Source organism: Heliangelus exortis, chromosome 1 (genome assembly GCF_036169615.1).
Source record: "Heliangelus exortis chromosome 1, bHelExo1.hap1, whole genome shotgun sequence".
Lineage (NCBI taxonomy): Eukaryota > Metazoa > Chordata > Aves > Apodiformes > Trochilidae > Heliangelus > Heliangelus exortis.
This window is the reverse complement of record NC_092422.1, coordinates 17,956,601-17,984,280: the sequence shown is the minus strand read 5'-3', so window position 1 is coordinate 17,984,280 and position 27,680 is coordinate 17,956,601. Positions and strand designations below refer to the sequence as shown.

Sequence of the window (27,680 nt, the reverse complement as noted above, 5' to 3'; positions counted from 1 at the left end):
GGTGATCAGCAGTAATTGTCAGACTTGGTGAAACTTGGAAGAAGCACAGGAAAACTAATGAATGCCTTACTAAACGTTTGGCATGTTTAAGTAAGGAAGATGAAATGGGGGGGGGGGGGGGGAAAAAAAGCCAAACAAAAACAGAAGTATGAAGAAACACCTAGCATCTGTAGGTCCTTGTACTTTTTGCTGTTCGTGTAAAACGTGGCCTTTGATATTCATAGCTGGAAATAAAAGGTGTATGTACACATTGTATCTTAGCAGACTTGTAAAGACATTCTTCCATTAGAAATAATCAGTAACTCTTTTTTTCTGCAGGACTTAGTTTTATTGATAACTTTTATGAATACCCATGGTACTTCACCACCTTTTGTTTTAACTTTACATATGTGGACTGTAACATAAACCACAGGCAAAAAGTTATTTGGACTTAAAATGGCAGAAATATAGCTGTAAAATAATGTTTGTTGAGATACTGTGTGAAATGTTGACATGAGAGAGTTGCAAAGAGAGTGTCCAAACTTGCCATGCTATGGTTTAATAGTCTGTGTGAGTAAATAGGACTGATTTTCTGGGAAAATTGTACTCAAATTTATAAATACTTAAAACCAAATTCTTAGACTGTCTTTAATAGTGAAAGTCTGGGGCATGTGTAGTTGTTACAGTAGTCCTGAGAGGGGCTATGCAAGGTTGTAGACTCACATTTTACAAGTGTGACATGAAGCTTTTCTGTACCCATTATAGTCTGATGAGTATTACAAAAGGCAGATTAGGGCTGTGTGTTTCTTCTCTTAAGCAAAGAATAAAAACTCAGATATTTGGCTACGATTGCACAGCTGGTCTCTGGCTGATGTGGGAACAGCCTCTGGACCTCCTGAGTCCCAGCTCTGTGTCTTGATCACAGAGTGGGCTGGGGCTGGGTGCTGGTGGATAATTTCTGTTCCACAGGCATTTAGAGGCTGCAGGGAGCACTTCTGAGTTCATTGGGATTTCATTTGTGTGAAAATTACTGAAAGGGCTGGCTCCTGTTTAAGTGAGAACTTTCACACCTGTAAATCTGGTTTCTAGATGTCTGGCACTTTTTGCTCGCAAATCAGCTCCATTCTTAATGATTGCACATATAGGCTATTTAACAAAAAGTGGTTATTGATGAGAAAATTACTGATTTTTACTGCATTCACTAGTTTTCACAGTTGTGAGCCGTATAACCAATGATTTTATTTTTATGTAAGTTTTTCCTATTGTGAATCTTTCCTTTTGTGGTTGCTTTGTTTTTACCCCGCTGAATTTTGTTTACACTCTTAATGAAAGGTCATCTCATCAAGGGAGAGGAAAGTGGTTTTGTGTTTGGGGATTTTTTGATGGTGGTTTTTGTTTTATTTTCCTTTGTGTGGGTTTCTTTACACCAAAGTTGAGTTCAAACCAGCTAGTTTGTCTGGGTAGGTATGTTTACTTTCTACCAGTGCTCTCCATGTTTTATTTTAGTTTGAGAACTACTGCACTATGTACCATGAGGAAGAGCAAGGACGTGCCTTTAGTGCATTGCTGCTGAATTTGAGGTGACTCTGGTCTCTGAAGATGTTCTCATACAGCTGGTACAGAAGCAGGGCTTATGATTTGCTGCACTTTTGTGGCTTTGACAAAAGGCACAATATGCTGTGTGTCTGGGTAAAGGAAATACAGATGGAGGAAGGGAAGTGTAGAAAAGAGCAGGCACAATAAAAAATTTTGAGGAAATGCTGAGAGTAAAAGAGAAATTGAAACCCCACAGACACCAGTGGGTTTTTTTAAGGCTATTCTTAAAGATCAGAGAACCATTAAGATGTGAAGCTAATAAGCAAACAGGAAAAGAGAGCCTTAATTTCCCCAATCATTTCTTCTTCCTGTTGTTTTGGTTTTTTTCTTTTCCTTGTAGTCCTTGCTTATGTATTAAAGGTTAAACATATATATTCTATTAGTAGATAAAGTGGTAAGCCAAGCTTTATGTTGTATCATAAAATATTCCTAATAATCAAAGCTGAAAATGTTAAAGTTGGGGCAGTTTCTTTCATGAAATAACCCTTTTCCTTTCAGTTTTCTTTCCCTGTGCTGCTTGCCCCACCCTCCTCTGCTGTAGTGCTCACATACTGCTCAGTGTCTTGCTTTTGGTGTCTGACTCAGTCTTACTTGGTAATTCTTAGCATGTGTTTACTTGGATATATCCCTTCTATAACCCTAAATTACATTATTTACCCACCAGCTGTGAACACTGGGGAGGACTGGTGTGGATAAGGTGAAGGGAGATTCATGAGCTTTGTTTTCCTCCCATGAAAACTGCCAGCATCATAATAACTCTGAAGCATTGCTGCTATAGGCTGGTGAACACTGGCTTATTTAGACCTCTGCTGCTGTGTAGCTGTGATCCATCAGGTAGATCAGCTATGAAGCTAATTTGAAAGGTGAACCCATTGCCAAATGGGTACAAGTTGTGGGAATGTCAGCAAAGTGGGAAAAAATTGTGAACACATGTAATTGAAGGAACAGTAAAAGACTTGAGGTAACATCTCATTCAGACTTTTTAAAATGTTTTGAAGTAGAAAATCATGAATGGACAGTTTATTACTAGCTTATTTCTTATTTTCAGGTGAAATTTGCCCAGAGGTCTATTTGCAAGAAAGCATACAGAGAAATACATAAAGGATGTTATAAAGTAGCTTTTCCTTAGTTCAAAACCATCATCGTATTATTTCTTATTATCAAAACATGTTTTGCTTTTTAACATTGCTTTTGTAAACAATGGCTGTATTATGCTGTTGGTGAATCGGACCTATTGTGTCTGTTTACCACATCCCTCAGAAGCTCAGAGAGTAGATCTCTTCTTTTGTGTGCTTTTTCATTTATGGCTGAAGACTATCTTATTACCTATCCCAAATGTTTTTATAGGTTATGGGCTCTTACAGAGACTGGCTAGAGGATGCTTAGAAGACACAGCTTTGGCATACATAGTAGGAGTTGGAGGGTGAAGCCAGCCTGTTTCCTACAGGCAACCTTTTTGCTAAAAAACTAGCAGAATTTGGTAGTGCAGTCTGCACTGAGGAAGAGAGAAAGTTAACTTTGGCTGAGTTTTTTGCACATCATAGCTCAGGTGTATTGGTTGGTTTTATTTTTAAAAAACTAAAAATCCTTTTAAAATCTTCAGGTTAGGGTTTTACTTCTATGGAGAGAACTGTATGTTCTAAAAAGCACAGTCTTGGCTCTTCTCCTGGGCCAAGAGTTGTAAGAGGAACGTCTTGTTTTACAGCTTTACCAGTCTTATAAATGCATGGGTGGTGTCATGCCTCAGACTCTGTGAAGTATGGAAAATCTAATTTTGTAAGCTATGGGAGTAATGGCGTGTTAGATAGCTCTGATTTCTCTGAAGCACAGTCCACATGAGAAGCACATGGTTATCTGTTGTCATGTTTCCATTTGATGAGACTGTTGCATAAACAGAGAAGGTAATTCCATCTGGCCTCCTTCAGAAGAAATCTCTACTGAAAATGCTAATGCAGTAGTTATCAAGCAATGGTAAGGTGATATTAAAGCAGTGTGTCAGTAACTTCTGATTTCAAACTACAGAAAAAGCTGAGGTATCAGCACTGAAGTGCATGTTAAGCATGCAGAAGGCGTTCCCATAGGAAAAGAAGGGTTGTCTTTCAGGAAAAAAAACAGCAAATGTAACAGGTTAGATCATTAGTAACAGTTAATTATGTTTATGTGCCTCTCATGAATTTCAAAATAAAGAAATTGAACTGCTTTGGATGCACTTAGTTGTGTTGTAGCATCTCAGCTCAAGTGTAGGTGTGATAATCTTAAGTGAGAACCTTTTGTTATTCTAAGTAAGTAGAATTCCTGTTGAGGTGCTCAGACTGGATACAAATGTGTTGAAAAACCAGGTGCTCGGTTTGAGTAGAAAGAGTATCTGTTACATGGTGCTTTGCATTGTATTGATCGTATTAGTTTATAAGGACAAATGGGCATGAGCCCTTTGTATAGCATGAAATCTGCTCTCTTGGCAGCCCTCTAATGAAAAAATTGTTCCAAGAGCAACAGAAATAGTCAGCCTGGTTTCCTGGAAAGTTGCTTTGTGTCTGCTCTTCCTACTCTGCTGCCAGCAGACGGGCTCCATCATTCTTCCTTTCCCAGCCTTCTGTTTGCAGTGCCCAGCACAACCCTCAATCATCAGTTTTCACCTCTATCTGCTAAAACATTCCTGACAGTTCTGCATCAGTTGGTGTCTTTCCTTGATCCCTAGTTACCATTTGGTTAAAAAGAAGTGTGGTCCAGGGGCCAGTTTGGTGGTGTTTGGCTTGCTGGGGAGCTGGGCGGAATGAGCACCTGAGCTCAGAGCAGCTATTTAATTCCTAACAGGTTGTGTGGGCTTTTCTGCTTCTCAAGCAACAGCTTTGGTTAAGATTCCTGGCATATGCTCAGTGTGAGACCTCTGCTGAGCTTCAGAACTTGACTGAAGCTGGTCCATGGGCAGGATCACTTTGGAGTAGGGGAGGGAAAGAGGGAACTGAGGAAGTATCTGAGGCCAAGCAGGAGCTCCCCTTGTGGTGTTACTCTTGTTGTAGCTGTGATCACTCCCGGCTGCAGTGCTTACTGGTCGCCTTTTAGATGCCCACTATAAAGCTTTTGTTGTTGATTTGAAAGGGCTTGGATAAGATGAGTATTTAAGACTACGAAAAATAACTTCTATCACATTTTTCTATTCAAACTTTCTCTCTGGTAACAGCAGTAGGAGCTTTCTGTGTGCTTTTACAATTAGAGCAGCAAACTAAAAAGTCACTTCTGTTTTTAATCAGGGGTTTTATGTTACTTCATCACTTGCTAGTCTCCCAGTTTTCCTTCAAGGTAAAAAGGACCAGAATTTCAAATGTATGTTTTCAGTAGACATTACTTTGAGGTTATCAACCCTCTGCATATTGTGAACTTCAAGCTTCATCATCTACTGATATTTAAATAATTAAAACTTTGTTCTCTAGCAGCACATATTTTTATGATTAATATAGACATGCTTTCCGTAATCAAAGATTTTAAAGTGTTACAAAGATTTGTATCTGAGCTGAGTTCTCACACACCTGCAGCAGGTAAAACACTTGGATGGCACTGTACCTGCTATTACTTTTAGAAATTGAGGCTGCCTGTGTTGGAAAAGAGGAGTAGGAGAAATCCTAGTTGTCTAAAATTGCATCCATGAATGTTGAGGGTTCATGGTGTTCATTTTTCACGCATTCAATACATCAGTGTATATCCAATTCTTTTTGTTCAACCGTTTCCTACAACTGGTAGGAGTTCATGCTGGTTTAGCATGTAATTTCCTTACAAGTGTTATAAATGGTAGGTTCCTGAGTTTCCTGAAGCAGCTTTTATGGAGTTTTCAAGTCACCCATTAACTCCTGCCCACCTGGTACACATTCGTCCTGTAACAGGACAAGAATACAAGAATTTTTCTCTCATTAATGTGTGTCAAACTTAATAGAAACATTTGAGAAGCAACCACGGGCTATTATTCTGCGTGAGCTGAATCTCCACCAAGGTGAATCAGGTATAAAACAATAACGAGAATACAACAAATATATTCATTCTTTTGGCTACTTCCCTAATATTATATTTTTCTGCTGTCACTAAATTGTTTCCTGTGGGATGTGCTTAATTCCTCCTGTCCTGGGTCAGTAAAAATAACCCAAACGTTTTCCTCTCTTCTGTTCCCCTTCCCCCTCAGATCCTCAGTGGAGTGCCTCCTACATAACCTTTGGCTGGTTTATCTGTGCTAAAAAACAAGTTCCTCCTCTGCAGCATTTCAAGCCTCTGCTTTTCCTTTTTTTTTTTTTTTTTTTTTTTTTTAAGACCAAATGGCTCATCCATTCCTTATTCATGTATTCATGTTCCCTTTTTGACTATTAAAATTGTCTTATGATACTGTTGAAGAGCCTAAGAGACTAGATGACAAGAACAGCATGCTTTCCCTTTGCAGTTTCTGCAGTGCTCTCTCTGATTCTGTACATGGTGCAGCATTGTCTTAAATGTGAAGCACAGAACCATTTTAATCATATGATTTACACGGGGATGGAGTAAAGGTTTTATGCAGGGTTTTTTGTTTGTGGTATTTCAGCTATGCATCCTGATTTTTTGTTTGTCTCCAGAGTGTGGAATTTTTATGCATCTCTTGTGAAGCACTAAGCAGGAAAATAGCTGGGTTTTCTTTTTTCTTTTTTTTTTTTTTTTTTTTTTTCCCTTTAAACCTTTTTGGGATAAAAAAATTTAGAGAGGAAATTAATAATTCACCTGGAATTAGGAATTTCTCTGCACTCTGCCAGTGCAGAGAAACTGAAACAAAAAAGCTTACTAGGCTCTTTGTGCAGTTTTTGTGGGGATGTTTTGTGTCTGTATATTTTTACCAGTTTAATTTACTGCTCTGTAAGTTCCATGGGTGTTTTGTTTTGTTTTGTTTTTTTTTAGTTCAGCCTAACAATTGCATACAGATATATTACTGTTGCAGGGTAGATGCCTGCTGAGATAATGCGAAAGCAGTAACTGGTGCAAAGGGTAGGCTTGAACTCTTTTAATAATTCATATTTTAGACAAATTATTAATTTAGACAAAGGGAAGTGTAAAAACCATTGAAAGCTAGATTCACTCATTTTCTCTTTGTTGTGTGGGCTTTTTCTATTGACATTCTCAAACATGTAGAAATCCTGTGTTTCTCCCTACTTCCCACACTTTCAGAGCCGCTTGGGAAATGGTATTGCCAAGGGGAAAAGGGTTCTATTTGCCAGCAGAAACGACAGTCTGGGAGAGCAGGTAGGCAAACAGAGGGCAGCAGGATATGCACTGCCATGCCCAGCTGCCTGGATTTGTGATAGTCTCCTGCCATGTGCCAGTGCTCTTCTCTAGCAGCGTGGCTTCTCCAGAGCCATTAGGCAAAGCAGCTGCACTTCTGATCCCATCCCAGTTTTTGTTTCTGTGTAACTCCTCAGGAGGCAGCAGCTTTAAGGGTCTAGATCATCTCATACTTTGTCACAGATGTTTAAAAGTAGTCACTTTCCTGATCTAACTTCCCATAACTCAGCATGGTTCCTGACTTCTGTGTTAAATGAGGGGCAATAATGACTTGTTCTTCACAAACCTTGTTTCCCCGTGGTGTACCATGCTCCAGGACTTCACCTGCAAATGCAGATATTTTTGCAACTGTTTTACAATATATGGTAACCTAGGAAGATGACAGCAAAAGTTATTTCTCTTTGTAGGTGTCACGCATGTATCAGACTATACTTGTTTCATGCCAGGCAGTTTTCCAGTCCTGTGTTCATCCAGTGCTTAGCCGTGGGAGACCTAATGCACCTCAGAGGTATAGTAGGCAGCACGTTTCTTCCCTTGGCACACATTGCATTAGGATTTATACTATTGTAGCTGACCTTTTTACAGAGTCCTATGTTAATGCTTTCCAAGAATATTTGATTTGTCAGCAGGCACGTGAGCTCTGAAGAATTTATTTATTTATTTCTGTATTTATTGAAAGCCATGTTTACTAAATGAGAGCGGTATGGGTGACAGGCTTTGCTCTTTTTAATGCTTGCCTCTCTGCTTACTCTGGAGTACCTTTTAAGTTTTAGTATAGAGTATCCAAAAATCCTTTTTCAGTGGCTTGCGCAATCTTTGTGCCATCATGTTTTTTCATGTTTGAAAGTGGACTGGTAGTGGACTGAGACCTGATGCAACAAAAACATGCTCTTCTGATCTTGTTCTCCAACCAAAGCAGTCTGTCCTGTTATCCATGTTTTTTACCCTCTGCAGCACCTGGATTTTTTTATGTTCCTGAAGGGAGTCGCTGTTTATTTCTTCCTTTTTGCAAAGAAATTGGAGGAAGTAGCTTCAGCTACAGTCAAGATCTCTCCTGAGATGTGTCAGTCCCAGTAAAGTTTAATGAGTGACATTTTGTTGTGGAAGAAGAGCAAACATCAAAAGTTGGCAGCATTTGTTACCAAGCAACTTGATGAGCCATGTATGGACAGATTCACTGAATCGCCATGAGCAGTCCTTTAACTTTTATTTATTCCATAAATATTTTAACAATAAAAATAAGAAAATATTAACCAGTTATTGATATTTACAAGTCCAGTATGTCGAAGACATGAATTCCCCGCCACTGAGCTTCTGCACAACCAATAGACATGTTTTTAAATGATGTGTTTTAAACCAAACCTTCATTACAGGGCTCTATTGAAACAGTTGTTTTATCACTATCCTGATGGAAGTTGATGAAAGTTACATTACTGAATGGTATGTTGTTAATATGTTGCTGGCAGAAAATTCTCATCACAGGTAGTTCCATACTTAATCTCAGGTGGCAAATTCCAATCAAACCAGACCAACATTACAAAAAAAATTGACCTTAAAACTTCATTTGAGGAATCCAGTGACCTAATACTTGCTTGCTGAACAGTTTGATTTCTCTCATTACCTGATGAACTTGGCATCAGGAAAATCTTTCTCTCAGAAAAGAGTGCTTAATACTTTGTAATTAGATTTACAGGGAGATTTTGATCAATGGTCTTTTGCAAGGAGGTTTTGATCAATGGAGTTTTGCAAGGAGATTTATACCCTAATATCTGAGGAAGCACTTGTTGCTGGCAGAGCCAGTTAAGTAATCAGACAACTGATTTTGGAAGAGGCTTAAAGTTAATGCCAAGAAGGGTGCCTGATTAACACAGGAGATCCATACCATTGGCTGAGGTATGGATCACTCAGCTGCCACTGAGGGATGGTTCATGTCTGCAGGGCACAGCAGCTGTGTCTGGAATTTTTTTCCCCTCAAATTGAAACCTCTGCTCTCCCACCATCATGCCTCACAGCTGTGCAGGGGATAGTTAAGTAAAGAATGTCATTCTGTTTTCCTGTCTGCAGTAGAAGTAAATGGATTTACTAGTAACATCCTCAGCCATTTGAGAGACCACTCAGTTTTCAGTGACCTTAATATTCAAGGCAGGCATTGACTGGCAGTCACAAGCACAAATTAGTGAAAAGAAGTAGTAACTCTTTAATTACCTTGAAAAGAAAGTTATGAAAATTAATTCTATGTTGTTGGGTTTTGGTTTGGGTTTGTATGGGTTTTTGGTTGGTTTTTTGTTTTGGTTTTTTTGGGTTTTTTTTTTTTTGGTTTGGTTTGGGTTTTGTACTTTAAATATATTGAGGGTTTCTAGTATTGCCTGCAGAACACCAAATCTTGTGCCAGCTCTGTACAACATAAGATACTAACACTCTGTCAACACCAGCTGATCATGCTGTTTGCCTCTCCTGTCTCTTGCAAGTGTCCTACTAGTGTCTTGACTACAGAACCACTGGAGTTATTTCTAACACAAAAAGCCCTTTCACTTATCCGGATGCTTGAGTTTAGTGTTACTGTGAGCTTGATCTGGCCAGCCTAAATGTAAATACCCCTCCTTCAAATGTAAATGTAATTAATTAGTGGTGTGGACATAAGCTAGTTCCACTCAGATGCTGCTGAGTTTCCCTGCTTTTCTGCTGATGCAGTTTTTTCCTATTCCCCAATGTGCCAGAGGGAGCACAGCTCACTGGATCATGCAAGACCTCTCTTTGTCTTTTGACAAGAAACGAGGCTTTCTTTTGGATGTGTCTGGTAGCTTAAAAGCAATACTGGAAACAATTTATGTGCAGCACTTCCAAACTACTGAACGATAAAGCTGTTATTGTCATGATAAAGTAGAACTTTGGGGGAAGAACTGAATGAAGGAAGTCCAATAATTTGAGTAAGTAACTGAGGAAAACATGAGGAAGTAATGCTAGGGTTTAAAATCCATCAAAATGCAAATAGAATGAGCAGTGGCAATAGTAATTAAACAGCTGAAGAAAATCAAGTTATATTAGGTTTCTTTCAGCAATTACAGTAAACTGAAAGTGAATAGTGCTTTTCAGAGACAGCAAACTGGTATTTCATAAGCAGAAAAAGCTTTTAATTATTTAGACTGATACTTGTTTTGATACATATGGTTCTTAGTGCAACACAGTTCTTGGCAACACTTACTTCTGCAGGCTAACCCAGTGTAACTTGATTTTGAGATCATTTAAACCACACAGGCACCCTCAGTGAGAAGACCATTAGTAGTCCTTTGGTATAGCTTTCAACAATATGTTGTGGAGGCAGAGATAAGGAGGCATCTGTAGGATTTTGTGGGTCCCAGTCATCAGCTGCCTTTATAGTTGTGTTTTCAAACTGTGGAAGTGGTAGCACAGAATTTACTGTTCCCAGAATATATATCATAAACCTTACAATTTGTCATAGCTTAATTCATCACTAAATGTAACTCAGTACCCAAGGACTATCTTGCATTGATTATGCTAATTTCTGCTGTAGCCCTTTTTGTATTTATGTACATACTCTCTGCACTGAGGCTTGAAAGACCTTGGCTAAATAAAAAAGACCTTTATTATTGTGATAGGAGAATGTTTTCTGGGCAGTAAGCCTGTGGCTGCTCTAAATTACTTTCTGCGGTGAAAAATTGTGTTAATATTGTCCTAAACATAAAACAAACTGTAATGATGACTGGTAACAAATAACAAAAAAGGTCTGCTGTGCAGCTGGAACTGCATTATTTGAAATATTAAGTCATTTTACCTAACCCTGTAATAATGCTTCTTTAAATGCTGTAGCAATGGGCACAATGCTCATAAGCACAGAAAATCTGGTGGTCACAAACAGCAAGGTGTCTCTTTCCTGACTGCATTTTTTTTCTCTCTTCTTTCACCCCAGATTTCCCACACCTTCTTCCCCCTGCAGTGGCTTTGAACATCATCCTGTGCTGCTGGTGGGGCAATCTGTGCTTCTTCATACCAGGACAGAATAAAGGCCTGGGAGCCACCTCTCCTGCCTCACCCTTCTATAAAACGTTACATTCTGTATTACCACAAGTACATTAATGGGAACCTTGCATCCTATTCCTGGAGATCTGGAGGAAAAAAAACATTAATCTAGCACCATGTGAAGATAAAACTATTCTAGTCTCCCATGGATCATGTTTCTGCAGAGGACATTCATTCCAGCAGGTGGCAAGTCATGTGTGCAGTTCTTTGGCCCCTGGTAGCCTTTCGGCAGGGATCTGGCAGCATCTTCCTGCGTTGGCTTTTGGCTACGTGGTGATGTCAGCTCTGTCATCTTGAGTCATTTGTCTAAAAACAACTCCCTGCTGCTGAGGGAGTAAAGCACCTAGTGGGTGGTCAGGAAACAAGAAATAGCTCAGTGTAGAAAGGTCACAGAATTACAGCTTTTAGAGAACACTGAAGAGGTGCTAAGGTCTTCATGCTCTGGTGCTGCCCTGTAAGAGAAGTCAAATGATTATTTGCTCAAGAAATTCACTCATTGTCACCAGTCCCACTTGTGTCAGTAATATTCTACCATTTTCTTGGAAGTGATTAAGGTCTGCATTTGCAAGTGGGAATTATGTTACCATAAATCTAAATTGTACTTTGAATTCAATGCCATTCTCTGAACAAATTAAAGACTTGGGATAATGTCAGCAGTGTTTGCCTTTGCAGATAGGGTGGTGCCTGTGGGGACTTTTCTGATGAGTTTCAGTACTGGTAACTTGTGGAAATATGTATGCGTGTGTGTGTGTATGCATGTACATATATATATATTTTTAACCCTTTTCCTTGAAAACTGAGAAAAGTTAAGGCTGTACATCTGCTGAAGGGATGCAATTGCACATTTATCACTCCTTCTTCCCACCCATGAGGAATGTCAGCCAAAATGTGAATGTTACTCTTTAGATTCATGCAGAGGCTGTAATACCCAAAGTGTGACTTCTGGTAGGAGCCATTGTGGGAGAGGACAGGGGCAAATAAACATCGCATAAGATCAGTTCTTTTCCTTTTCTATACCTCTACAGTTGTTTCAGTTTAGTTTCTTGCTCCTGAAAGATAATATCTGGCTTTGATTGGAATATGCCTTTTAGACAGCTTGGGAGATGTCACGTGTGGATTTTGTAGGGTGGTGAGGTTTTTTTCTTCCAAGGCATGTCTTGGTTTAGCAGGCTTCTTGCAGGGTCATGGCAGATTGTTGCACTTCTTTACCTGAGAACAGAGAGATCTGGATTTTTTTCCTGTTACACCATGATTTGGAAGGTGCTTGAACACTTCATAGCAATCGTGAAAATATGCCTGAAACTGAAAGCAAACCCATTTTCCAAGCATACTTGTTCTTCCAGGATATTCTGGGAGGTTTCCTTAAAACAGCTTTAAAAGTTCTCCAAGGCTTTCTGAAAAGTGCATTTCTGTCAGTTCATACTCCAAGAAGAATGCTTCCAACAGATGACATTTTCACCCCAGTCTCATTTGTTACACAGCTCATTATATCCCTTAAATATCACTTGTTTCCTGTGATAATCTCTAGGCTTCCCCCTCTTTAGTTCTTGTGACATAGGTGAGATGAAAGATAACAGACAACAATATAAGGAAGAGTATCTACAAAGAGGTGAATTTAACAAGTGGGGTCATGAAGGAAAAAGTGGTTTTGCTGCCAGCAGTGATGCTAGGTGTCTGAATCAAAGCTAAGGCAACTTTTTCCTCTGCTACAATCAAACCTGCAATTTCAGCTTGTCCTCTAAGCTGACCAAATGTAGAATTATATTTGAATCCACCTTAGTCAAAAGCTGCATCATGTATTTTGGAGGTAGTATTCTGTTGGAACTGAAACCACAAAGATGGTTTTGTGTGCTTCATATTGCAGTGATCTCAATGTAGTGTGTAAGCTGCTCAGTGGTGCAGGACTGACAAGCGGAGCATACTGGGCCTGTGTGTCCCTGGACAAGCTGCAGCAGCAGAAGTTCAGTTGTACACCCATTTACTTCTCTTTGCAGAGAGGCTTTGCTGGGCTCCTTCCATAATTAGACTGATTTTGGAAACCCTGAGGTAGCCAAGGTAAAGCTCTGCACTGCAGTCAGACAGGACTTGTTCACTCCTGAGTGGTCAGTGCTGGTAATGCTGAGACACTGAAGCCTCTGGAATGAGAGCCCCTTGTGGAAACTCCCAGCCTGCATGAGCACGAAGAGTGCCTGTTCTGAGCTCTTTGCAATTAAGTGAGATGCAGCTTTCATTGACTAGTAATATTTTTTAACCCTTCTCTTGCAATATCTTGCTAGAACGTAGTATGTCATCTTGAGAAAACAGACGCAATATTTTTAAGAAGCCAATCCTGAGAATGTTTTTGTTCCTTTTTTTTCCTTTTGCAGCAGAGCAATAGACTGATATGGGCATGTATTTTAAAATCCTCAAAAGATCAGCTGCTTAAGAGTGACTACATTTCTGAAATATGGACAAGTTTGCTCTCTGCAGTGCTTAGGGCACTACCATGTTCTGATGCATCCAATCTAGTAAATCCTGAGTAATCATGTGCATTCTGGGGTTAATATATAAATAGTAAGCAGTGCTTATTTTGTTAAAAAAATCAATTAGCAAAAAGGCAGCGCTGTCGCTCAACCATCCCACCACCCCTCCCCCAAACAAGAAAGAATATTCTAGAAATGTTTAAAGCTAAAATGGTATTAATTTAGCATAAACTGATGGCAAAATCTAAGTAGTTAGAAACAGTAGAGAAGAAAAGTGATAGAGAGCTGAGCTTGTAACTTCAACTACAGGACAGGAATGATGGGACACTGTGGTAATGTCTTGGTCTCTGGTATTTTTTCCCTGAAGCAAGGGAAGGCCTGTTTTATTAGAGGTTAAATATTAACTTATTTAAAGGAGAGCTTCACTTTGTAGTTTAAAGTTCCTGGTAATTTGCCATTGGATGAGTGAATTTGATCAAGTGGCATTGCTGTTCAGTTCAGTTGTTATTCCCACTGTCAGACAGAACAAACAGAAAAAACTTACACAAGCTTCTGAGGCATAAGGGAACTAGCCATCTTTTATCTTATATTTATTTCATTTGGGGATGATGGGACACCTTGAAAATCACAAGTCTTTCAGTGCTGGCTTTTACTTCAAACTGCAGGACTCTGCACTGTCTAATAACTGCGTTCTGACCTAAGGGACCTAGGTACAAAAGAGAAAGTTATCTCCCTGGTGCTTTTGAAGCTTTAATTAATTTCCATGAAGTTTGTTTAGAGATCTTTCTAGTGGAGTCTCACAAGTGATATAATCTCAAGCTTTTTTTCCTGCATGTAAGGACTGTTCGTTATTTTTCATCTTCAAACATAAAATTTGGTTCATAATACTACTTTCTTGTACAGAGAGCAGAAATGAGGTTACATATTATGGATTACCTTAACCAGAATTACTTTTAAAAATTCCTGCAGTTTTATCAATAACAATGTTCTGTCATCCCATTAGATGATAATTAAGAACTTTTTTATATTTCTTGTCTCAGGAAATACATGTTTTTTCAGCTGTTTGCAAAGGTATATACTTAACATATATGAGGAGCCAAAGACAAAGCATAATGTAAAGTACTTCCAGTATTTGTTTTTTAAGTTGAGGAAAGGATCCTACTTAGCAAGCTTTTTTTAAGTTTCATCCTTTTAGTGGTTTTTATCTTCTCCTTGTGCTGTTGAAACTGTTTAAACCAAAGAAATAGCACCTAAGTAAAATTTCAAGCAAAAACCCTCATAGGATTTGTTTAAAAATAATACAACTTCTGTAGCATGCAGTGGAGTAGCACTGACACTGCATCATGACACAACTGGACCTTCTTATATTTACATGCATATTTTGCAGGTAAACATGTGCTTCAGGTCTGGTTTTCTGTATGGATTGAATCCCTGCTTCAAACAGAAACACCAGAGGAGGATTTGCGTGTGTAACAAATGTGAAATTAAGCTGTTCTTTAGGCTTGACCTCCTTTAGTTTGAAGGAAACCTTGTTCTGTTCTAAATGGTAGTTTCTTTCTTTGGGTGGAAGGAGAAACTTCCTAGAGGTCTCTGCAGAGAGGTAGAGGATGCTGGGTGGGTATTCTAAGGAAGGAGGAAGGGAAGAAAGGAGAAAACAAAGAAACAAACAAAAAACCCAATCCCCAAGCTCCCCATATCTGAAGAAAAAGGGGTCACCTATACATTGAGGTGTCACATCATTGTGTCTCGTTGGCTGTAAAAAGTGCCATGGTTCCATTATACAGTTGCAGATCCTTTCACTAAAGCAAGACACATGCTGCCTCTGTGACAGGAGTAACCCTTCAGAAGGTCTGCAGTGTGCACCAGAGCCCTGCAGACTTAAGATTGGAGTGTGCATCAGGAAAAAGATCTTTTGAACTGGCACACAGGCTGATGACTGTAGAAATGTCAGAGCTGGGAGAGAGGAGATGGTGTGGAGTGAGGTGAACTGCAGCAGGCGGATTGTGTTCTGTTTATCTTTTGCTTGTGGATGATGACCAGAAGTTTAAATTTGCTATAGAAGATGAAAAGTTGGGAAAAGATCATTTTCTCATTAAATTTCAGGAATTCAATGTCTCAGGAAGAGATCCAGCAAGGGGAGTGATATGAACAAAGTGACCCAATAAGTACAGTGGCTTTCTAATCAGCATCTTACCTGAACTGATGAATGAAGAGTGAAGGTTTTGGAGAAGCCTGAGGGCAGGAGGATGTATGTTAATCAGACAGTATATAAGGTAGATTTGAGGAATAAAATTTGCTGTTGGGATAAAAAGAGATGAGGATGTAGGAGAGGAGAGAGGTGGAGGTGGAGGGGTTTTAACTGTGCCTCAATAATTCAGGTCAGGGGAAAAAAAAAATTAAAAGTAGCATGTGACAGAAAGAGAGAAGTGGTGGGGGAAAGCTAGGAGAGGGAACATGTAACAGTTTCACAGGGACTTCAGTAAAAACCAGTTCTGTGCCATTTTCTGCTTTCCAATGGTACACCTTTTGGCCTAGTTGCTGACATGCCTCAGAGAAAATCACTAGGTGCATATCTGAAGGAGAGCATCTATAAATTATGATCTAATTAATGTCTGTGAAAAGGAGTGGGCTTTCTTACTAAGTGCAGGGAACTGGATCTCTTCAGCTCTTTCACTGACTCACCATGCATCAAGGGCTGGAAGTAGGAATACTAATTCCTGTTTTACATCTGAAGAGGCTAGGGGGGCTCTGGTAACAACTGAACTACATTTTGGAACAAGTCAGCTATCTCATATACCTTACTTCTTGCCAACCTTTTGATTCAATACAGATTTACTTACCATATCTTTTTTTTTCTCTTCCAGTTACTATTTCTTCAACTGCAGAAAAAGGTAATTTTTTTTTTTTTTTAAAGCTCTGAATAGTTTTGTTGCATGCAACTTCTAAGGCATGTATAATTTAAATGTACTCCTTTATGTGTAAGCTCTGTGTAGTGTAGACTAGTGCTAAGAAACAAAGTAAATATTGTGAGGTGGAGACATTTAGCTTCTAATACCTCAAGCTTGGGATGATGACAAGACCTGTGGGTAATGCAACTATGATTTAGGTGTGCAAATATTTTTAAATGGTTACATTCAAAGACAGAAAAAGGAAAAGAGAGAAGGAACTGCAACAGATCCACAAGTCCATTTGCTTCTTATTCCTGAACACACCCTGTGAGACTTCTGAAAGTAGAGTTGCTGTACTGCTTGCTCGTTTCCAAAGTTTAACAATTTCCTCAGAACTCCATTCTTTAGGGCTGGTTAGAACTGTGCATCACACAACTGTTTCAAAGTTGACTGCACATTATAATTTTAAATTTCCAGGTGAAGTGATTAAGGCCTTGTTTTGGCAAATTTTATGTAAGTCTTCATATGGGCTTTGGCAAGTACCAGCCACAATGGGTTGTACTTAGAGATACCAACTGACCAAAGAAATGTCAGCATTCTTGCTCTACCACTTCTTTTAATTGTGAACAAAACCTAGTCTAGAGAACAATTCAGTTCCAGAAGTTCAAAATACAGGATTCTTTTACAATTTTTTTTTCTTTTTTTTGGAAGTTCATTTCAACTTACTGGGGAACATAAGTGGTACCGTAAGCATAGATTAGCATTTTGACTTCCACAGATGGCTTTCTTCAGAGTATGAGACCACTAGTAAGAAGCTTTCATCTCCTAAATATTTTTTCAAAAGATCACATAATTTGAAGCTACTCTAGCAGTTTTCTTCTTGGTGGGGAACATCCAGGAGAACACTGAAGAGAAGGACCCTTGATGGTTCAGGATGGAACCTGTCCACTTTCATCCTCTAATAGATGAAAGAGTGGGAAAATCTTCAAAAAAACCCTGCAAGCCATACAAGATAGGAGCTGTGTCTTAGCCTGGGTTTTTACATCACATTGCAGAGCTGGCTTCACCTAGACTTCACAAAATACTGTTTTGTGAATTGCTGTTTTGCATTACTGTTGACCTGTATAGGAATAAGTATCACTTTCTAGTCTCTCCCAGAAAGCCAAGATCCATGTCTCAGATAAGGACTGAGTAGTGATGTTGGTGTTGCATAATCAGATCTCTGGTTTTAATACAAATGTATTAAACAGTCAGTGCCTGTCTGACTGAAGTGGGTACTCTTAGATCTACTAAGAAGAAAAAAAAGATGCTTGATTAATAAATGAGACAGAGTATCATTGGAACCTGACTGTTAGGCTTTTAACAGCTGTCACCTGCTATTGCACCTTCATTTCTGAAGCATGCCCAGGCATCCTGCAGGCATGAATTTCCTTACCATTGAGGTTGATCTTAAAAGGAGATGTGAAGTCTTTTTTTTTTCATTTTATTAAAGGCTATGATAAGCTTTATGAAATTCTTAGAAGCTAATTTTGAATGACCAGGAAATAACATTGCAGGAGTCAGAAGACCAAAGTATCAATGACATTGCTATGTAAATATATAATGTGCATCTTAGCACATGTATTTTGATCTATATTTCAGTGTATTATATTCAAATCCTTTTACTCCACAGTTAGTTACAACTTTTTATTAAATTAGTGACCATTTCTTCACTCTTTTAAGACTTAATTGTTTCTTGGTAGTTTTATATTCTTGTCCAGACTTACATCTATTAGGATAGGTGAATAAAATCAATGCTAAATATCTCAAAAAATATAATATACTTCTGTCGTATATTATTACCTCTTTGTAATCCGTGTCTTGGAAGTAATGTTAAGAATGATTCAGAAAAGGACATTAAGGGCAAATCTTAAAAGGGTTTAGCATATTTTAGCAAGATACTAAGAGTAGTTCTAAAGACATTGTCCTCCTAACAGCATAAATTATGGTCCAGCAAGCATCAGTGCCCTTAATGAGAGATGACTTCACTTAGTCACAGTATGGCACCAATAGTTCTGGATTCCTTTAGCTTAGCTGAGACTTCCTCATGTCTTTAAGTTTGGCTAAAGAGGCAGATATTGGGGTTTGAGATTTTTGATCTTTTCCATCTAGCTTATAATTTCAAGAAAATGAGCTGAACAGAAATGAAGCTATCATGTATTATTCTGGAAACAGCTGCAAGAGGCTTCAGGGAGTATTCTGCAGAAAAAATATTGCCACCCAAAACAGTGGGGTAGATGAACTGCCAAAGTAAAGCCATCAAAAAATACTCCCTTTACTCCCTTTCATTTCTTAGGGAGCACTGATGGCACAGGTACCTGTAATCTCAGTTGGAATAGCAGCATGAAAGTGGGAAAAGGAACAAAAATTTGTTCAGTGTGTTGCCAGTATGGTCTGCCAATTTCAGGCTCTTTCTCCTCTTGACTGGGTGGTCCCCATCACTAGAAGAGCTGTGAAAGCCTTGCTCTTCCTTGGGTTGTTCCAGTTTGGCTGCTGAGGACAGGCTTATAGTGGTGATGACAGACTGCAAGATCTCAGTTTCTCCAGGAGTGCAAGAGCACTTAAACTGCTGCCTGTTTCTAGTAAATACTGGTAGGGCTGGCACAGATCTGTACCCTTGCTGCAACCAGCCTTGGTACCTCTTGTTCTTTGTGTTGTTGTGGCATTTGCAGCCTGTGGCAAGACTTTGAGGTTCTGGCATTTGAAGTATTGTGTATGCACTAAAAATAATCCTTCAGAACAATTTGAAATCTGTAGGTGATTTTTATGGACAGAATGGAACTGTTTACTTAGTGTTAGTTTTGCTGTGCCCTACCCTCCCATGTATCTCATTTCCTCTTTCCTTCTATTCAATTTCTCTAACCCTCTTTTTCTGCAAAGTTCTGATGTGTGCTGCTGATTGTGCTCTGTGTCAGTTCCTGCTTTTTTCCCAGACTGTTTTCTCATGTTTTAATTGCTTAACTGCTTTATGTTTGAATGTGTATAGTGTGTTTTTAATAAAATGCCATTTCTAATTATGCAGTGCCCAGTATAGTAACACACAAATTCTTTCCTACCAGCATGACAGTTTTAGCATAGGTTTAGAAAAAGTTTTTGCTTCCTGCATTTTCAGTCAGCTTCACAGCTGAAAATTTCCCAAATCTGTAAGGTTGGAAGAGTCAGAGGCAAGGTAAAAAAGCATAACTGAAAAATAGCTCAAGTGCAGTTTGTTTGGGTTTTTTACTGCAACAAGCAAGGAAAATCCTGGAAGATAAATTAAGCCCACATCTTCAGTGACTGTGCACAAGCATTTCCTGAGCTGTTTGAAGTTCCCAAAATTTCAAGCCTGTTTTACTATCTATAGAGTATGTCATACAGCTTCTTAAAGGGCTCTTTTATGTGCATGGGAAACTAGGTTAAGTTTCCTTTTTCCTGCAATTGAAGATGATATAAGTGAAGATAATGTAAATATTTAGTGTGACTTTTTTTTTAAAGCTTGTTGTTCTGGCACAACTGATCTGTTTCCTCTTGACAAGTGGTAAAATAAAACCATTGGAGGAAACAATATTGGAAGAAGCTTCCTAGGTCATAAAGTCTGGCTCTTCAGTCTTTAAGGCAATCATATCTTTAAAAACCATTCATAAAGTGATTGAGCTCCTGACTAAAGCCACCTTCATTTTATTGTCCATTACTACAATAGCAGGACTCTTCCAGTTTATATTCCTGGGATGATTTGAAAGAAGATACCTCAGGCAATTTTTAACTCATAGCTATCTCGCAATCCTCTCCCAACCCCTGGTTTCAAGTTCTTACTGTCACTGATGCCTTCTATAATGACACAATACTGTGCTGGTTATAATTGAAGTAGAAATTAAATTGAATTCTGCAGGTCAGCTATCAAATACTTTACTATAGTCTAGAATGGAATTGTCTCATCTTCTTTATCAAAAAAGGTTAGTAACCTACATGCCACAGGTGAAGATGCATTCAAGTCTGGGTTTTTGAGGGTTGCTTGTTGGTTTTTTTCCCTCTTCAGGATCTATTTTTGAACTGTACAAAAAAAGCATATTATTTCCTTGAGGAATAGCAACCATCACATTTGGTTATTTATTTATTTAAAGTGAGTACTCCTAGAGTGCTAAGTCTGTCCAGGGAATAGAGTTTAATATAAGTTAATTTTATCAGATAGTTAAGAATGTTGCAGTAGGGGCTTCATCCAAGGTCAGAGATCTTGTTTCTTGTTCTTTTTCAGCTGTATTCACCAAACTCTTACTTGCATTTTCTTGCAGCTGTCTACCTTGCAGTTTTTCATCTGTCATTTTTCATGTTTGTGTGGTCCTATTGGAAGACAATTTTCACCTCGCCTGCATCCCCCTCAAAGGAGGTAAATATAATGTTAGAACACTGTCAGTGCCTTTTTTATAAATAGCTGAACTGTTTTCAGTGATGAAACTTGTTTTCAGTACTGTATGATTCACCTTTCACTTCTCATTATTTAAAATAGAACAGCATGACAGTTTATCATGAATAAAAATTATCAAATAACTCTTAAAATACCTTATAGTTTGTGTAATGACATTTCCTTTTATGGAATGTGCATTTAATTCATCACAAGTTTGATTGTCATGTACAGTGCTTTGCTGTGAATTATCTTGCTTGAAATCTGAAACTTTTTAAACCAATAAATAAAGTGACAACGTTTTAAATTTCCATTCTAGGCAGTTTTTTCCTTTGGGTAAGAAAAATAGTAATGCAATGTATACTTATAAACTAGAGGACTGAACTACCTTACAAGTTAAGGCAAGGGTTAAGGTTTAGTGGCAACTGAGAAGTAAACACATAAAGGAACTTTACATAATGGTAAAAGAATGCATGGTGACTTTAAGAAGTGTTGTTTTTAAAAAGAACAATACTAATTGCAATAATCCTGAGCTGGATTGCTTTCTATTTTCTCTAAGGTGTGTCTATTGAAGGATTAAATGCCAGCACCAAATATAAAATGCATCCCTTCCTTGGTTTTATAAAGCTTTGAAATTTGCTAAACTGTTTCAGGTTTTGGCTGTTCTCAGGGGGTTGGATTTTAACTCTGTTTTTGGCAAGACTGACTTTCAGTGCTAATGTCAAGTTTAAACATTTTTGAAAAGAGTTAAAACCACACTTCCAAGGGAAAGCAAAAACTTCTCTTCAGTGTGTAATTATGTCTTAGAGATCTGCATCTTACCAAGCTATAGAATATAATGTGAAAAAAAGTTAAAGACTATTCTGCTGTTTAAGCAAAAAGAATTGTTAAACTTAAAAATCAAAGGTTCTGGTCTTCAGGGTGGTTTGTGTGGGTTTTATCTGGGGTAGTTTCGTAGGCAAATTATGAAGTTAAGCAGGTTAGCTAATTGAAATGTGGCTGGAACCCTGTTATTCCAACTTTTATAAAGCTATGTGAACCAGAGCTTTTCATCAAACTAATGCCTACTAACTTTTACTGTCTACTTCAATTAATCAATAATAGAAAACTTCTTTTGACAGTACTTACGCTGCAGTTACAGAAATGTTGTAGCAAGCTTTTCATGCACAATGAGTGAAAGGGGTGGTTAGGACGACAGCATGTAGTGAGTATTTCCTACATCAAATGTTGGAGTAGGTCAGATTTAATTCAATTTTCTGCTATGGCTAGCTTTAAAAAGGGAAAAAACAGTAAGAAAAACAAGCAAACAAACAAAAAAAGCTGAAATCCCACAACACCAGCAAACAACAGAAAAACCCACAAAACCCAAACAAACAAAAAAAGCCACCACTGCTTTTTCTCTCTCTCTGCAAGTTCCTTCTTTTCATGTACCAGTGAGTAATTTACACTGTTTTTACTTAAAAACAAAACCTTACTTTAGAATCTCCCCATTGCATGAGGGTGAAAACGTATATATTTTTAGTCATCCAAATTAGCCATTCTTGCAAAACAAATAGCATCCTGTGATCTTACTATTGAACTAAAAAAAGATTCTGCAGCTGCTGTTGTCTTGGTGTAATCCCCGTGCATTTGTCAGAAGGAAGAACAATCAGCATTATACAAGATCCAGAAAGAGGAAGGAAACAAAGGGACTCTCTCTGTTTTCAATAAGAACTGCTGGAACCTCATTAGAAATTCTGTTAGCTGTGTGGTAACAGACAACTTCTGATGTTGTTGAACATATCCTGCTATTGTCTAAAGAAACTGTGGTCTCATGGCCCTTATTAATTTCTGAAATTAGAAAGAAATATAACTTATAGGAAAACCAAAATCCTATCCGGGGTTTCTGCAGTCATATTACAATATTACTTAGAGAAATTAAAGTTTTAAACCTTGTAATTTAGTTCCTTTCCTGTGTGTTAATAGTTTGCCATAGAAATATCATCTAGTAGTAGTAGTATTTCATGTTTAATGGCACTTCTGCTTGATTGTAGATCATGCAGACAGGTATTTGGTCACCTTACAGACTCACAAGGGCCATAGAGGGGAAGGCATATTGCACCTCTGTTTGCTGACACGATGCTTCATATCTGTCTTATCTTCTGATGTGAGCTTCTCCAGTTTTAATATTTGAGTAAATACCTAGCTTAGGGAAGGATATTAAAAAATGAGGTCAAACCCTTGGTGATGAACAAAAAATATTATTTCACTCTTCATGTGGATTGATCCTAGTTTCTGATTATTTAAAATGTGATTATGTTTTGTGTTTCACCTATGAATGGTGGGTAGGCTCAATAACTGAGGTGATCCTGTATGTGACAGGAGACATCACTAGGTTCTGTGAGATATGAGGCAACTAATTTGCATTCTGGGTTAGAAAATAATGTAGAGAAACTGCAGCAATGTCTTGCTGCTTCCACCTTTCTTAAGTAGAGTCTTCATTGTTGCTTGCCAACTGACTGTAATCCAAAAGAGAAAAAAGTACAGGATGAGAGGAAAATCCAAGTGAACTAATCATATACGTGTTCTTGGTAGGAAAATATGGTCACATTAAACCACATTACACCGTTTTTTGTTCCAGTTGCAAACACAGAATTTTCCACTCACTGCCATGAATACTTTGTCTATGTTTGCTCATAAAAAGGGTTCTTGTAGTCCACGCGGGAATCTCAGCGTTTAAAAGTGCTTTGGAACAGAAAAATACCAAAGGAAATAGTGAGTTCAGCTCCAACTCCACAGGGGCTTGTGAGCACACTGGGGTTTGTGGGGATTAATGGAAAAGATCATAATTTCAGAGGGTACCAAACTAAGCGAGTAAAAGCTTTCCAGGTTCTTCTGGTAAAGCTTTATGTTTATTTCAGTGAGGCTTCAGCAGCAATGCTTGTCATGCTTCACTCAGAATTGTACCACTCTCTCAAACTGTATGGGCTTTGCTGAAGTTGCTTTTAATACAGTTCGTGGATTTTGAGGCTATCGCAGATTACTTGCAAATGAAAATACCATTTAAACTCTTTCAACTTCTGTGCTGAAGCCACAAAGTCCACCCCTCTCCCTTCTCCTTCCCCCATCTGGCTTGTTCCCCTAAGTCAGACAGAGGAAGTGGGGAAGAGAACTTCAGTGCCCTGTAGTAGCAAAAGTCTGTTCACAAATCACTTAAATTTATGCTTAGCAGAAATTAAAGAAAAGCTTGTACTGTCTTAAAGCTCTCCCAAGTCTCTGCCTTCCTTTGTGTTGAAGGGAAAATGCTGTAGATAATGGAAAAGAGAGAAATAATATTTTCTTTAAAATATGCCCAGAACCATCATGGTGTTTTACGTTTCCTGTATTTTTTTTTTTTTTTTTTTTTTTTTTCCTTGGGGGGGCGGGGGGTGTTTGGGTGGGGGTTGGTGGGTGGTGGTTGTCCAAAAACAAAGGATGAAGATATAATACAGTCCTTTGAAGCTTGGCTAACACAAAGTAATAAATCAATTCAGTTCATTCAATTTTCTCCAACTGTCCTAGTTCTGCTTGTCAAAATCTGATAAAGAACAATATGAAAAAGAGGAGAGACCAGAATCCCAGCAGGAGATTTTGAGAAGAGCTGCTAAAGACTTGCCTATCTATACGACAACAGCATCGAAAGGTGAGCTGTAAAGATAATTCTGTGCTCCTGAAGCTGCTGGTTTAATTCAGTGAAATTCATTTGATGTCACTGAATGAACAATCTATTAAGCACACATTGCAAAGGCTGTGACCTTGTTTTGTTATTTGTTTGGGCTGTTTTGTTGTTTCCCCCCTCCAGGAGAAACTGAAGTCCTTTGTCTGGGGATCTCAACATGTAGCCACTATTTGGAATTTTTTTTAAAAGAAGTTTTTCTAGCAAGCAGATAGGTAACAGCATTTATCTCTAACTGTTGCTATAAAAAAATAATACATCAAAGAAATATAGCTAATGCAGCTAGAAATAGAGAAATTTAACTTTCTTTGCTCAATTTTATAATGATTTATGTCCCCCTTAAAACTTTTTCTTCTGAACTGTATCAGTTAAGCTGGAGTAGAAATAGCATACAGGCCAGACTTTAAGAAGGAATAAATGTTGTTTCGTTCCTAATTGCAATTCAGTACAGAGCTAATTATGGGCTATTTTTGTATTTGCCTTTAATACATATAGGCATTTTAATTCCAACTTATGTATGAATGATCTGTGAAACTGCTGTCTTATGCATATGTATATTCTTTAAAAATCTATTATTTATATATATGTGTGTGTGTGTGTATATATCTGTTTCAATTTCTTGAAACTATAGAGTTTTCAAAAAATATCAACTACTCAGAGTAAGTGTTACTGAACTTTCCTGCAGCTTTCCAGACAAAGACCTGGCTTTTTTAGCATACAAGCCTCCCTTTAAGGGAATCCCAGTCTTAAGTTCCTGGCGTGGTCTGGGATGCTCTTGCCAGCTTTTAGCAGTTCTACTCAGCTGTAGGTGTTGCCTTTCCTCCTCCTTTAAAAACTGACTGTGCTGGTGTCTTGCTTCCACTGAGCAGAGACAGAAGGCTTGTTTAAAAATATCTAGAATGAGGAAGAGCTAATTTACTGAACAGTCTGCTAGATCACTATTTGCTAAAGAGGACAACAAAATAATGCAGAAAGTTGGCTTTCTGAAAGAATGTAGTTTCACAATGAAAGTGAGTACCCTGTCCAGAGATGAAAAGCAAGCAACCAAAGGGGAGGATAAAGGATGGGAAGTCTGTGGAGCCAAAGAGTAAATTAAATGGACTTAATACAGTAGTATAGGTAAAGGTGTTTTAAATATTTTACTATGTTGCATTTCTTAAAAACCTCAGAAGTACATATCAAATGAGAGCAGGCACATGAAGGTCTTTGAGAATGGTTGTGGCAGGGAACTCTAAAGCTTCAGTTCATGTTAAAGGGGAAAACCTTTGTAATATTGAATGAGTTCTAATGACTTGACCCTTGCCACCTGAATGCAGCAATCAGATACTGTGACAGATGCCAGCTAATCAAACCTGACCGCTGCCACCACTGCTCTGCTTGCGACATGTAAGTTACTGAATCTGAAATTTTTCTCTCTCCTGCAATCATCACTTTAGTGTCTCCATTTCTTCAATGTGTCAGCCCTTGCATAACAGCAGGTTTTACTCCTCCTTCTTCTCCCAGACCCCCAGTACCTGGGTTTCATGAAAGACCAAAGTTCCTCCTGTTGGTGCCATATTATTATTGCAGCCCCATTATCTGAAGTGGCAGAACTTTTAGGAAACGTGCTTGCAGCTTTCTAAAACACTGCTTATATTTTAAAAAATAAATTTAAAAAGCAGCGATTGGAAATAAAGGCAGGTCTGAGATAGCAGCATCTAAGATATGCTTGTTATAGAACTCTTCTATTGTATCTTACTTCTGCAGCCTTGAAACAGGTGTGTGCTAATAATAATGCTCAAAATCTTTATCTCAAAGGTTGGCAGTGCAATTACATGCCTTAACCATTTCAAAGACATCACTGTTATTCCCTTGCCTTATTGTGAACCATCAGACAAGTCTGTAAGGGCACAGAAGACTGGGCTATGAGTGAGACTTCAGTAGGCTGAAGCACCTAAGACACATCTTTTGGCCAAAATAAAATTTATTAGCAAATACAGTGAATGTCTGTGTCTCTGAAATGTCTAGGATCTGTCCTCATACTAAAAATGGATTCAGATGGTATGTGGACTAGTCAAATTACTGACTGTGCTGCTCTTTTCCTTAATTGTCTTTATAAAACAAGCAAGGAAGCAGCAAGCAAAAAAAGGTAGCACAAATAGCCCCAAGGCATACTGTTGAAGTGAATGCCAGGCTAACATACCTTATCCACACAACTCTGAAGGGCCATTTGGATTTGTTTTCTCTCAGTATGGACATAAAATTAGTGTGGATTAATGAACTACAACACGCTATTGCTCAGTAATGCTCCCTGTGTTAATTTAAGAAATTTTTTTCTTAACTCTTCTGAATCTCACTTGGTCCTTTGGGGTGAAAGGATGGCTGCTTTAATACAGAGAACTGGCATGGCAGAGAACTTGAAAAAGATACAATGTCACATAATAGTTTTAAAAATAAATAAATACAAAACCCAAGCCCTGGACATGTAGAAGCTAGAAGTATGTGTCTTAGAAAAATGTATTTTTTTACCTTAGCTTACTGGAAATTTGTTTCTTTCAGATGTGTACTAAAAATGGACCACCATTGTCCCTGGTAAGCTTATAAAAACAAAACAAAACAAATCAGTATAGAAATGATGAATTTGATCCTATATGATGAATTACATGCTTCTTCAAAAATGAAACATTGAAATAAAACTTGATTCTCACAGAACTTCTTTAGGCTGTAATATGTGAAAACAAATTTTTCTCCTAGTATCTGCTGTAACATTGAGGCCCAGTAGTCCAAATCATGCAGTTTCTCCTTATACAGTGGAATCCTGGCATTAATGAGACCTATGAGTCTCATTATGAGATGCCTATGATGCCATTTCTTTCTTTTGCTTAGTTTGGTATTGTTGCTGGGAGAGGAGATCCCCACTACACCGTGAAGATCAGTTCTCAATTCTAGATGTTGCATAAGACCCCCTCAGACAGTTACTCTTCTGCAGTTTGTTTTCACTGGTAGTCAGTAAAAATATTACCTGCTGCCACTATAAAACTGCTGCAACCAGTAATTGACTTGAAGGTGACCAAAGCAACATCCATTGTAGTTGATGGAGTGGTTTGTATGATCTTTCACAATGACTGCAGTTAGTTCATGGTGTGAGAGATGTTTCCTGTGCAGGCTGCACATGATTGCACCCTTTGCCAGCTCATGTCCTGTGCTGTAGAACTTGCTGGAGAACAAAATTTATGTGATTGGCCCAGATCATTTGGACTAAGGAAAGAGACTTAATTCAAAATGATGTCTTAAAATGTTTCTAAAACACTAGTGCTAGGCTGTTTTGGACATACCAC

The 27,680-nt window shown here is 38.3% G+C and overlaps 1 protein-coding gene across 7 annotated transcripts in view; it reads left to right on the top strand.

Annotated features, from left to right (window-relative positions):
- ZDHHC20 (zinc finger DHHC-type palmitoyltransferase 20) overlaps window positions 1–27,680 on the top strand; it is a 43,511-nt gene that overhangs the window by 1,113 nt on the left and 14,718 nt on the right. For 4 of the 7 annotated variants that reach the window (XM_071735487.1, XM_071735468.1, XM_071735506.1 and 1 more), the window contains exons 2-6: window positions 16,229–16,255; window positions 20,560–20,654; window positions 24,210–24,330; window positions 25,680–25,749; window positions 26,902–26,934. In XM_071735487.1, coding sequence (XP_071591588.1) covers window positions 16,229–16,255; window positions 20,560–20,654; window positions 24,210–24,330; window positions 25,680–25,749; window positions 26,902–26,934 — 346 coding nt within the window. Of the gene's footprint in view, window positions 1–7,271; window positions 7,373–16,228; window positions 16,256–20,559; window positions 20,655–24,209; window positions 24,331–25,679; window positions 25,750–26,901; window positions 26,935–27,680 lie in introns of all 7 variants that reach the window. The other 3 variants (XM_071735526.1, XM_071735477.1, XM_071735496.1) reach the window with 2 other exon arrangements.